This window comes from Lonchura striata, chromosome 3 (genome assembly GCF_050655825.1).
Source record: "Lonchura striata isolate lonStrDom1 chromosome 3, ASM5065582v1, whole genome shotgun sequence".
Taxonomy (NCBI): domain Eukaryota; kingdom Metazoa; phylum Chordata; class Aves; order Passeriformes; family Estrildidae; genus Lonchura; species Lonchura striata.
This window is the reverse complement of record NC_140705.1, coordinates 104460001-104472024: the sequence shown is the minus strand read 5'-3', so window position 1 is coordinate 104472024 and position 12024 is coordinate 104460001. Positions and strand designations below refer to the sequence as shown.

The following is a 12024-nucleotide window of genomic DNA, read 5'->3' as shown; positions in this document are numbered from 1 at the left end:
TTTTGCAAATTTCACCTGAAGTCCGTTTCTCAGAGTGACAAAGTGGGAACTCAATCTGGATGGAGGTTTTCATGGCTTTGAGCATCACTGGATGTGATAGCCAGATGTCCAGTCAATTTGGATACACCAATCTAAAATCTCCCTACCTAAAATGCAGATGAGCTCTGTTTTTCTGATTTTCATTAGAAGAACCAGAAACATCATGTCCCAGCAAATTTCAGAGATAGAAATATTGAGCTGTGTGAAATTCAAGAATAAATGAATGGAAAGGCTGCTGTTACCAAGCCCTTAAATGAAATTCTCTCCAGTGCTGAAGTAGGCCTGGTGGAAATTAATTAGCAAGTCAGTAAGGAATAAATGAGAAAGAGGCCTTCCAGAACTGCACTTTTCAGCTTCTTCATGAAGCCATTGGAAGTGGAATCATTCAAAGATTATTTTCCTTCTCCTGGAAGGTTAATTTTCTTCAGTATTTTTCTTAACAAAATGCTAATGGTTACCTGAGCATTCATCTAAACTGACACTATTTTTGTTTTTTTTTTTTTATAAACATTATCATGTTTGAGTAAAAGCCATTTTTTGGATGTTCCCCAAATATGAGTTTGCATTCTTTCGTCTTTACTTGGTAGTTCAGACTGAACATGGAGCCATTCCTTAGTTGTATTGGGAATGTAATTTCCAGTTATATCAAAACAATCTTTATGTATGAAAGAACCTCTCATTTACAAACAATACTTATTTTTACCCTTGGGGTCAGTATACAGTTTTGGAGGGCATAGGGAATTTATTTGACTACTCTGTGATTTGAAAAACAATAGGAAATGGGAAACTGAAGCTAATCCTTTCAGATGAAATATAATAGATTGAGAGAAACATTTTATTCCTGGAAATCTGGAGAGCAAGGTTCTTTGTGTGCTGATGATCCACTTGTCCACTTTAGTACATGGAGGACTAATTAAAACATGGATAATCCAATAAGTTTTATGTAAGTGTATGTCCAAATTTGTTGAATTCAGGTTTTGATTAATTTTATTATTAAATAAAACCCTAATAATAAACAATAACCTAACACAAAAATGTTTCAATGCAGTACCTATATATATATATATATATATATATATATATATATATATATATATATTTGTGTGTTTTTTAACGTGTGTAGTCTTGTCATCAGCATTAGTGAAAATAATTGGCAAAACATCACACAGACCATAGCTGTGTGCATGTAAAACTTTAAAAAGCCTTTTATATGTAGTGATATGCACTTTTGCCTGCACATTGTATTATTTCATATCCCAAATAAAATATAAAAATTGCGTGGTTAACATTTTGTTCTCTGGCAACTGAAATACAAATTATTTTACTTTATTTTCCATAAACGTGTAATAATAACAACTAATACACACTGGTTTATAGTAGGGTGGTTTTTCACTGTTCTAATTGCACATGCTGCAGGTGCTGTTGTGAAGTACAGAAGAATGTTTTAGATATAATATGCCTAAAAACTGAGTATCATGAGTTATTATACATCCTCTTGTTATTTAAGAGGTAAACAAATCTATGCTAAGAAAAGTGTTTTACCTGAAAATCACAGGCTTACTAAGTTTAGATGTGGAAGAAGAACGAAACTTAGGCAAGAAACCTAATTGCTAAAATTATTGGCACTACATTGAAAGGTGTTTATTTGTTCTGATTAATATTTTAAGGCTTGCACTGGAGGTGGGTGTTCTACAAGCGAAGCCAGCACAGCTGTAACAGATGAGAGTACACCAGAAGGGGTTCCTGCTCCAAAAGCCCAGTCATATTCACCTGACTCCTTTAACATCTCGTGGACTAAGCCCGAGTATCCGAACGGTAAGTGAACTCTTTTAGCCTCAAGTTAAAAAGATGATTAGTAAAGGTAAATTAATATTCTAAATGGCAGCTTATATGTGGTGCTTAATTTTTAATGATCATTTTAGCACATAAAATACCTGAGATAGTATCATTGTCTGCAGCTGGGAGATTGTGGTTTTCAGCCCATCCTGCAGTTTCAGTGGCTCAAAAGTGCTCCCTTTTGATAGTTCTTGTGTACTGCATCTCATTGTTCGATGTTTTCCAGGACAACTGAGCTGAGGAATAGGCATTCTTAGAGAATATCGGTCTAGGATGTTAATTTCACCCTTCAATAAAAAATTAATTTATTTTACATTAATTGATATGTAATAGTAATTAAATTTGTGTTCTGCATACTCATCATATAATTGTACATTTCTATGCCTGTGAAAGTTAAACAATATACTTTCTTTTGTTCGAAAATGTTTTCCATTTTGAAACATCCATATGTAAAACTTTTAAACAAATGTTACTTTTCTAGTGGGGTTGCACGGTATCATTTACTTTGGAATTCACTCTGATTTTACTATCATGCATGTTGCAGTTTAAATCACTGCTACATACATGATAGTAAAATCAGTGATGCTATGTAGGAATCAGTAAATTTGAAGTATCAAAAATATTTTTCTTTATTGGCTCATGATATTATTTCAATATATAGAATTATTTCTCCCAGTGGTTTCTCATGAATTTCATTTTTTTCTGCAAGATTTTTTCCCACTTTCAGTTGTGATAAAGCACATCCTACTTGTTCAACTTCACTAAAGACATTTTAAATTATTCCCCAAAAGTAGTGATTGTATTCTGTAAGGTCTTACCTTAAATTTAGAAAGAAATAAGAATATGTCACCTGTTAAATAATGTATTTGATAATTTATGGTTCTTTGTATGGAAGTCATTGTAGAAGATTTTGCTTCCTAGCCCCTTAGAAACTTTCTAACCCTTTTTCTAGAATCTCATCAGCACGTGTGGCAAAGGCAGGGAGGCAGGAGAAAGGGAAAGGGATGGGAGGGGAGAAAATGGTGAGCACAGTTATGTGTGTGGCTTAGTGGTAAAGTCTGAATAATTTTCCCTGAAATAGGCATTTTTAATAGCTAATAGTTTCAGGACCTGATCCTGTTATTCTTGCATTGTGGAAAAAAATCCAAACTGTTTAGAGAGTGGTTTAACTAATGAAATAAATATAAATATATATGTCCATATACATATTTATACATGCATATCAACAGCACACAATAAAGACCTAGAGTATAAGAAATAAATTTCCACAAGCTTCCTTTAGAACAACTAAAAGCTGGGATGCATGACTAAATTTATGTTGTAGATTAGGTCCTCTCACTCAGAAAAAAGATGCTAAAAAGATTTAGGTGCTAGACTGAGTCCAGAGAAGGGCAGTGGGGCTGGGGAGGATGCTGAAGCACAAGACTGATGAGAAGCAGCTGAGGGAGCTGGGGGTGTTTAACCTGGAGAAAAGGAGGCTCAGGGAGATCTTATCCCTCTCTGCAACTGCCTGAAAGGAGGGTGTAGCCAGGTGGGGGTCAGTCTCTTCTCCCAAGTAAGAAGCAATAGGACAAGAAGGAAACAGCTTCAAGTTGTGCCACAGAGGTCCAGATTGTGTATAAGGAAAAATTTCTTTATGGAAAGGGCTCCCAAGCATTGGAACAGGCTGCCTAGGGAAGCAGTTAAGTCACCGTCCCTGAAGGTATTTAGAATATGCAAAGATATAGCACTTAGGGACATGGTTTACTGGTGGATTTACCAGTGCTGTGTTAACAGTTGGATTCAATGATCTTCAAGATCCTTTCCAACCTAAATGATTCTGTGATTTATCTAATAACATCTTTTCTCATTCTCCAATTTTCTATTTCCATCCTTTGCCCATTTTCCTGAAAAGAATTAAAAAAAACCCCACCAGCAAATAAGCTCTAAAAGTTTTGACTGAGTGCTTAATCAGGAAGGTTCACATTGTTCAGTGACTTAGTTTTGCTCATTCTCAACACATCTTTTGGGCTGCCTTGTGGCTGTATCATTTATAGTGACTCTGTCAGCGTTTTAAAACTCTCTAAGAGGCTGAAAAGTCTTCTAGTTGAGAAGAAGATATTTTGAGAAAGACCAGCAGAAGGTATTTAGGTACTTTCCCTAAAACTTTATTTCTTCAGCATTCTACTATTGCTTCCTTGTTTTTTCTGTATTTTTCTTCCCAAAAGCATAGAAACGGTTTCCTGCTTTGAACTGAAATGGTTCAAACTTGGTGTGTTTCGGGGTGCTAAGTGTAAGCGGTGCTTTTCAAAAATACTCAGCTTGGCTTTGTTTCAGGTGGAAACCTCAGAATTGCAAAGATTTGCATATCATAGATTGTCATCTCCTTATTAGATCTCTGGGGCCATTCCTTTCTCTCCTGCCTGCTTTCATTTGCTACTGCTTGACAGATGCTACTGCTTGTTTCCATGGGCTGAGGAGGCTTATCAGCTTCCAATGGGTGTGTGGGCTGGCTGGGGTTTGGGCAGCACAGACTTTGCCATGCTCTGGTGATATGTATGGGGTCCAGCTGCTTGCCTTGAATTAGCAAAAAGTTAAGGAGAATTAAAATGCTACCCTGGAGGTCAGAGGTGGCAAACAGGATTAAAGGCTACATGGCTTCTTCATAAAGATGGCACAATGAGGGGAAACAAGCTTTGGGGTACAGGAACAGGCTTGTGTTGTCCACATGTAGATATTGAACTACAGTTTTTTATTGAATTTAAGGCTTATTTACATTATTTAGAGGGAAAAATATTTCATAGAAAAATGGGAGATTATACACCTAATTCTTTGTTGAAAGTTTATTCAGAAATATCATTTCTATACCAAGTAGAAAAAAGATTTTGGAAGATGGCATGTTGAATATATTTGAAATATCAACATTTTATTTTGTCTTATTTTCAATCCAGCAATAAAATGGTTGATAGTACATGGCCTGGACATGGCCCAGACATGGCCCAGATCCTGCCACTCTACACATACTTGTCACATATGTATGTAGATAGTAGGTAGTATAAGCAATATTGACCATTTAGATGAGGGAAATGTATGGAGAGGCTTGTGAAATCATGTGTCATCAGATATTCTGCTTTGACCTTTCATTATTCTAGTGGCCTTAATAAACAATCATCTCTTCTTCAGAGCACATCCATTATAATTTTGCCATATAGTTTGAGATCTGCTCTTTTAAAGTCCTTGAAAATTTTCCACAGCTGGTCAATTCTCAAAAACTTCACTTTGTGTTCCTGTCATAGATAAAACCAAGTCTAAATCAGGACTGTATCTTACAAGGCCATGTCATATTTTAATGGAAAATATTAGGTATAGTAAAACCTGATCTTAAAAATTATTCTGTGAACTAAGCCAGTACTTGCTCTTGCAAATCCTTGTGCTTATGAGAGATGACTGGTGTTTGTAGTCAGTGAAATTGATGTAGGTAAAAGTATGTTTGCTTAAGATTTGACCTGTAGATTGCACCTTAAGAGTAAAGTGCTTGTAGTACTTTGGATTCAAAATCTCTTTAGTGTCTTGAATATCATTGACACATTATATGGCCTCACCCAGAGAGGGGAAAGAAGGAAGGAGAAGACTTTCTAGATTTCTTCAGTTTAAGTTTAATTTGCATTCTTGCATTTCTTTTAAAAGGTGAAACATAATTGTACTATAGACAATAGAGATTTTTGTCTTCAGTGAAATCAAGATTTGACCTAGCTGTCTAGACTTCATAATTATGAAGAAACTGCATCTTTTCATAGTGACCACATGTTGCTCGGGAAGCCTTGTAAATCACAAAAGTGTCCTAAAGTCTTAAATATTTTATGCCCGGTAAACTTAAACAATATCTAGCAAGTCTCAAGAAGTTTGTTAACTTTGGGATGACTTTGAGCTTTTTCTCTGTATGTTTTGGACGCCTATACTGGTGAAATAGGGAGGCAGAGTTACTTATCCCTGGTAAAAATAGTTATTACATAATGTAGAAAAATAGCTTTATATCTCAAAAATGGACTATTAGCCCTTTTCCTCTGAAATATACTTTTTTTCTTTGTTTTCATGCTGTAGTTTTCTCTGTCAGTGTCCTACAATGCAAAGGCAGAAGTAAAATCAAGAGTAAAGCATCAGATTTTTAGGGACGATTGTTCTCTTGGAGAACTAACAAAAACTTACAGAGTTGAGCAGCAAGCTGCTTCTCCAGTGGGGATGCTGCACAGGCTTTAGGAACTCCCTAAAAACCAAGTGACCTCATTATGATTAATGCTGTTACCATAAGTATCAAATTAAATTAGTAATTATTTATTAGGCACTGATTTGGGCTCTCTGGTGACCAGTGACAGGACCCAAGGGAATGGCAGAAAGGTGTCTCGGGAGATTTAGGTTGGATACCAGAAAAAGATTCCTTGCCCAGAGGGTGTTTGGGCACTGGAACAGGCTCCCTAGAGAAAGTGGTCACAGCATCAGCCTGACAGGGTTCAGGAAGTGTTTGGACAATGCTCTCAGGCACACAGTATGACTTTTGGGGGTGTCCTGTGCAGGGCCAGCAGGTGCTGAACTTTGGTGATCCTTGTTGGTCCCTTCCAGCACAGGAAATGTTGTGATTCTATTCTATGATACTTTAGAAGGGTTAATGCTAGAGTTAGAGTTAGAGTTATCTCAGTGTATGGCATTTTTTCCCTGTAAAACACATCCTTAATACCAGCATTCACATTTTTCCTCTGAGGTAAAATATTTTAAAGTATATACTCATATATATAAAATTTGTTTATTTAATGGGGGAGAAATATCAACCATTTGTGTTATTACTTCACAAGCAACAAGACACAGAACGACAAGGGATTTTTGCTTTAGGAAGCCTGTCAAATGTGCTAAGATTGACAGTGTGAGATTTTCCAGGACCTCCTCCTACACACATCTCTGCTGTCTGAGTTGAGTTTAGCCTCTCACTTTTCTGGAAGAGAAAAGAATTGAGGAGTGTGAATCACTTCACCATACTCAGCTCTTAAGCATATAAATCTTTTGAAGTAGAACTTTTCAAAGCTCAGCTGAAACAGTTATATGTACACTTTTATTTATGAAGCAGTTTGCCATTTTTTGGAAGACTATTTTTTTCAATTTCACATCAAATCTTCCTCAATGTAGTTTCAAAAATTAATTTTTAAGGAAAAGAATGGTGAACTGAGCTATAGTTTTACAAAAGTTTACAATTTTTATAGTTTTACAATTTGTCTTTTATAATGGAAGTATTAGAAAGCATCCTCTGAAGTAAAATCACTTCAAATGAATCCTATAACTTTGCATTTATTTGCTCAAGATTTCTAATTGAAAAAACTTTTAAAAAAGGCGATTATTCAGAAGTGAGAAAGATGGCAAAATAGACCTGAGAAAAAGTACTTCTTTGCAAGCTCAGTTTCCAGAGTCTAAGCAAATCTGTGAAACTAAGTCTTTAGTTCATTAAATTCAAAGCACTGCACAGGTTTTGTTATCCTACCATGTACCTTTGGAAGAACAAAGTTTTAGAATTCTTTATAAATGCAATAAGCAATCGCTTGATATTTTAGTTAGTATTAACCAGTTATACAAGAAGGACCATTCTTTCCTCTGTCTAAAAATCTTGATAATATTTGAGTTTCCAAATAAGTTTTCTTTATGTCGATTTAATAGGCAAGGAGTAGTTAATTTCAGGAATTTTTCTACAGCATATTGAGAAGGAAACAGTAATAATTACTCTTCTGTGATTTCATTAAGAAAAGTGGATAAAATTTTGCAACCACCCCACTCCTACCCCAAATTAATGAAGTATGTAATTTGTTGGCAAAGTGCCAAAAATCTGAAGTAATTGTCATAAAGAGTGAATATGAAAAAAGTGTTTTGTGTGACAAAATTACTTGTTACTGATTTATTGTAGTTACAGAACTGCTCTGAGTTGTCTTTCTGCATTTCAATTATTGTGGAGATTTTGTTTCTAAGTCTGAACCTGTTAAGATGTGAGATGGTTTTTTGTGTTGTTTGAAAAGCCATATGCAGAGTAGACTGTGAAGCAAAATTGCCTCAGTTTCCCTCATTCCAAGGTGATGTTGGCTGCCACTCAGAAACAAGTTTGTTAAGGGGTAATGCTTGGAATATTGTAATTGTTTAAAGAGATGCGCTCCACTTGTGAGGTTTTCAACAGTTAAAGATGGGAGAGTGTGTTTCTTTTGAGTTTTACCTGCCCAGTCATGCTAAACAGTATCTGCTCAATTGTAAACAGTTTGAAATACTACTATTACTGCCTTGGTGTCTGTAGCATTACTTTCATTCTAAATTCTGTAGCTTTTTGGTTACTGACTGCTCCCACTATTGTTTTATAGGTATTATTACTAGCTATGGATTGTACATGGATGGTGTTCTGCTGCAAAATTCATCACAGCTAAGTTGTTATGCTTATGGGCTTGCTCCTTGGAGTCTGCATTCCTTCAGAGTCCAGGCATGTACTGCAAAAGGTTGTGCTTTAGGTCCACTGGTGAGTACCTTAATTTACATTCTGGGAATGAAATAAATGTCAGATGACAGTGAATATCAGAGTAAATGGTGATGATTCACTCTGGGCAGTACTAACCCATCTGGCAAAATGTGACATTTAAAAAAAAATCCTGTTTAAGAGCTGCTAAAGATTCAATAGGTCATTGTTAGGCATCATTCCAAAGCAGAACATAGATACAGTGAAGGAAGAAAAAAACAGAGGCTGAATCACACATTATTGAAATTAAATGGAGTTAATATGTTTGAAAGGTGCAGGTGTGCTTTAACCAGATTTACAAGGATGTATATAAGGAAAGAGTTACTGTTCCAGTAATGAGCAAATTTCTAGCTGCTGGACTGAAAGGACTAAAATTAATTTGAGAATTGCAGAAGCCAGAAGTGGCAACAGGAGCAAGGAAAATATGATAATTCATAAATCTTTTGAATGCAAGTATGTGATCTAAATATTATACTGGACAGATTTTAGCAGTCTTGTGTAACACCCCATTTTTTCAAGATTTGAGAATACAGGAATATTATATTTGACAAATTTGTGAAAAACAGACCTCCTGAGGCTTTTTTATTTTTTAAAAGGTTTTTAGACATATAGCTGAACTGATAAATCTAGTATGACTTCATAGTACTGTAGCTGATGAATAACTAGAATCCAATCTACTGTGCTTGGGTTTATTTTCAAGTATAACTGAGAAAGAGGCCTGTGTTTATTCTGGGATTTAACTTTTTGTTTAATTCAGCTTTATTTTTAGACTTCTAAATTTGGTAAAAAAAAAAAGGAAGAAAAAAGAGATTTGGGAGGTTTTTTTCTTTCTGTTTTTTTATCATCAGGAAAGAACTTCCAGATTTTATTTTTATGATGTAATTTGTTAGTCACATTTCCAGTATTATTTCCAAGATTGTTTTCATTCAAATGCTGGTAATGTTTTCTCTGTGCAGAAGACAACTAGACTTTGTAACCATTAAACATTTTATAGCTTTCTCTACTTTGAAGAATATTTACTCTTAAAAGCCTGAATGGCTTTTTGCCAGTTCTCCTTGTACATTTTTTACAACTTCACATATGCCCCAGAAGCAAACCTTGTTTTAAGTTACTTGGTGTGTAATAACCTAATCCATTGTGTTGGTAGTGATGCTTAAGACAACTCATTACCAAACTTTGCATACAGATGAAATATGTAAGTTTTCAGTACTACTGTCCTATCAAATAGGCATCAAAAGGACTGAAGAGAGCACCAGTGGTTACAGTTCAAAAAATATTTTTAGTAGTCTTTTTCGATGTTGTTTGACTTGACTTTTGGAACAATTCTAAGGGGTTGTTGTAGCTGATACTCATCTACATCCCATGATCAGCACACAGTTTTCCAGAGCCAGTGATCCATCTCTAATCACAGGCATTGAAGTGCATTTTGATTTAGGCTCACCTAAGTGCTGCCAGGAAGTTAAAGTACTGGATCTTCATTTCATTTTTAAAAAAAGATTTTCATATCAATTATGGACTAAATCCAACACTTAATGAAAAAAGAAAGAGAGAGAAACCTAATGTTTTGCCTCTGCTTTAAATAGTATGGGAAACATTTCCTAGCAGTAAACTGATACGCTTCCAGCTATTTTTGTTGTCGATTTTGTGCTTAATGTGCCCTAATCGATCAAGGAACATCATGTGACATTCTCCTAAATATGGAATTTGTCCACCTTATATTCCTGAAGGTGGCTCTGAAGATCTTAATTAATTATGAGAGCATTAGCTGATATTCTATTTCAAAAACTTATTTTTGTTCAGCTTAGATAGTTTTTGTTTGAAATTTTTTTCTGTGACTTTGATTTATTTTTAAGTGAGATGCAATTTGTTAAGTAAATTAAGAAAAGCTGTATTTTAATCTCTTCCTATTACACCCAAGATACTGCTTTCCTCTATTCTAATTGTTTGGTTGTTATGTCCCTAAAGAGGGAAAAAAATTGGTTTATTGAGGGTAAGTGTAACCTCTAATAGATTCTTCAAAAAAATTCAAGAAAACCAAAATTGTGCAAGTTTTGAAATATGTTAGCTCCTGTAAATGTCTTATAAATAAATGGAAATTTCCAACACTGAATATTTCTCATCTCAAACCACTGCTATTAATTTGAGTTTCAGGGTTTTAGTAATATGTATGCTAGTACTTTTCCCAGTATTATTGTACCTATCCTATGATTTGGTTATCTTTGTTATGTGATAACAGAGACTTTGTTTATTAAGTTATTAGTAAATATGTTGAAAATACCACAGGGTGGTATATAAAGTAATATTTAGCAAAATGAGTATGAAAAAGGTTTTCTGTGCCATATGTTTATATAGCACATTGTAAAGAAAAAGCTGAAGACGTAATTCAGCTGTTGCAACAGTTTAAGACATGATACAGGTTGCTACAAATTTATATTATTTAAAGTTTTTTGAATCTTCTTCAGTAGAAAACCTTAATTGTTATTAATTTCTTCACATTCATGAGGTTTTTGATTGGAGCACCTGCATTTAGGAGCACTTTACTGGAAATTACTTTGTTTAGAAAGCACAGTTTAGTCAAATCCTTACATAAGGATGTTTTTGACTAAAAAACCCAAATAATCAATGTGGCAGTGATCCAATAAATCTATGAAGTACTTGTTTATCTTTAAGGATGTACTTTAGTCTGTTGACTTTACTGCAACTTATCACTTACTTTAAATGTAAGAAAGCGTATAAATAGAGAAGCACATAAGGAGGTATTGATGCACATGGTATTTGTAAACAATAAGCTGTTCAATCTTTACATCTGAAAAGTACAACATTCATGTTTCAAGGACAGAGAAAATATGTTTGGTTATTTAGATGACAGAGCAGGTGTGGCAGATTAAAAATAGCATTTATTAGCACTCCCAAGAACCTGCAGCTGAGAGGCACTTACAGAGGTGTGAAACCATCTTATACCTTAGAAAACACCAAATAAATAATGTAGGAGAAACAAAATTGTCGCCATAAATAACATAACATAACGTAACGTAACATAACGTAACATAACATAACAAATTATTTTGTTCTGTAACACTGAATGTTTACTAGAAGTTATGAAATTTCAATACTAAATATCTTGAATATTGAATATGTATTTATTTACTTCTATTGTGAGTCTTTCATATTCAGTACATTATCCAGCTCTTTTATAATTTATTTTCTCTTAAAGATTTACTTTTTATTGCAACTTAATTTTATTAGGTGAATGTGGAAGTTAATTTAGGGAGCTGCCAATATTCCAGAAAGGATTTTTTTTCTGTCAAATATGTGTAATAATTTACTACAGTGTTTAAATGCATGTTCCTTGCAGTTGCTTTTTAAATGCAGAAAGTTACGTGTCTTCTACAGCTGTTTCCTTTCCTTACACTGAGATTTTACATCCACATGAGGTTTGCAAAAAAAATAATCTTCCATTCTTTTTCAGTATTTGTTTCCTGTTCCTTACAGTAGTCTCTATTAATAGCTGGACAGCTTCAAACAAATACAGATGAAAGGACAACACGCTTAAAAATTAGGATGATGACAGTGTTAGTTACTTTTTCTTAATTAAGAAATACCTTTTCTTAAACTTTGCATCTCTCATTCCTCCTCTG

At 34.4% G+C, this 12024-nt stretch overlaps 1 protein-coding gene across 12 annotated transcripts in view; it reads left to right on the top strand.

Annotated features, from left to right (window-relative positions):
* Nucleotides 1-12024, top strand: part of USH2A (usherin) — a 391259-nt gene that overhangs the window by 204233 nt on the left and 175002 nt on the right. For all 12 annotated transcript variants that reach the window (XR_014954513.1, XM_085577109.1, XM_085577108.1 and 9 more), the window contains 2 exons: nt 1707-1854; nt 8238-8389. Coding sequence is in view for 11 of the 12 variants with exons in the window: in XM_085577109.1 (XP_085433235.1) it covers nt 1707-1854; nt 8238-8389 (300 nt within the window). In the remaining variant the exon portion in view is untranslated. The remainder of the gene's footprint in view (nt 1-1706; nt 1855-8237; nt 8390-12024) is intronic.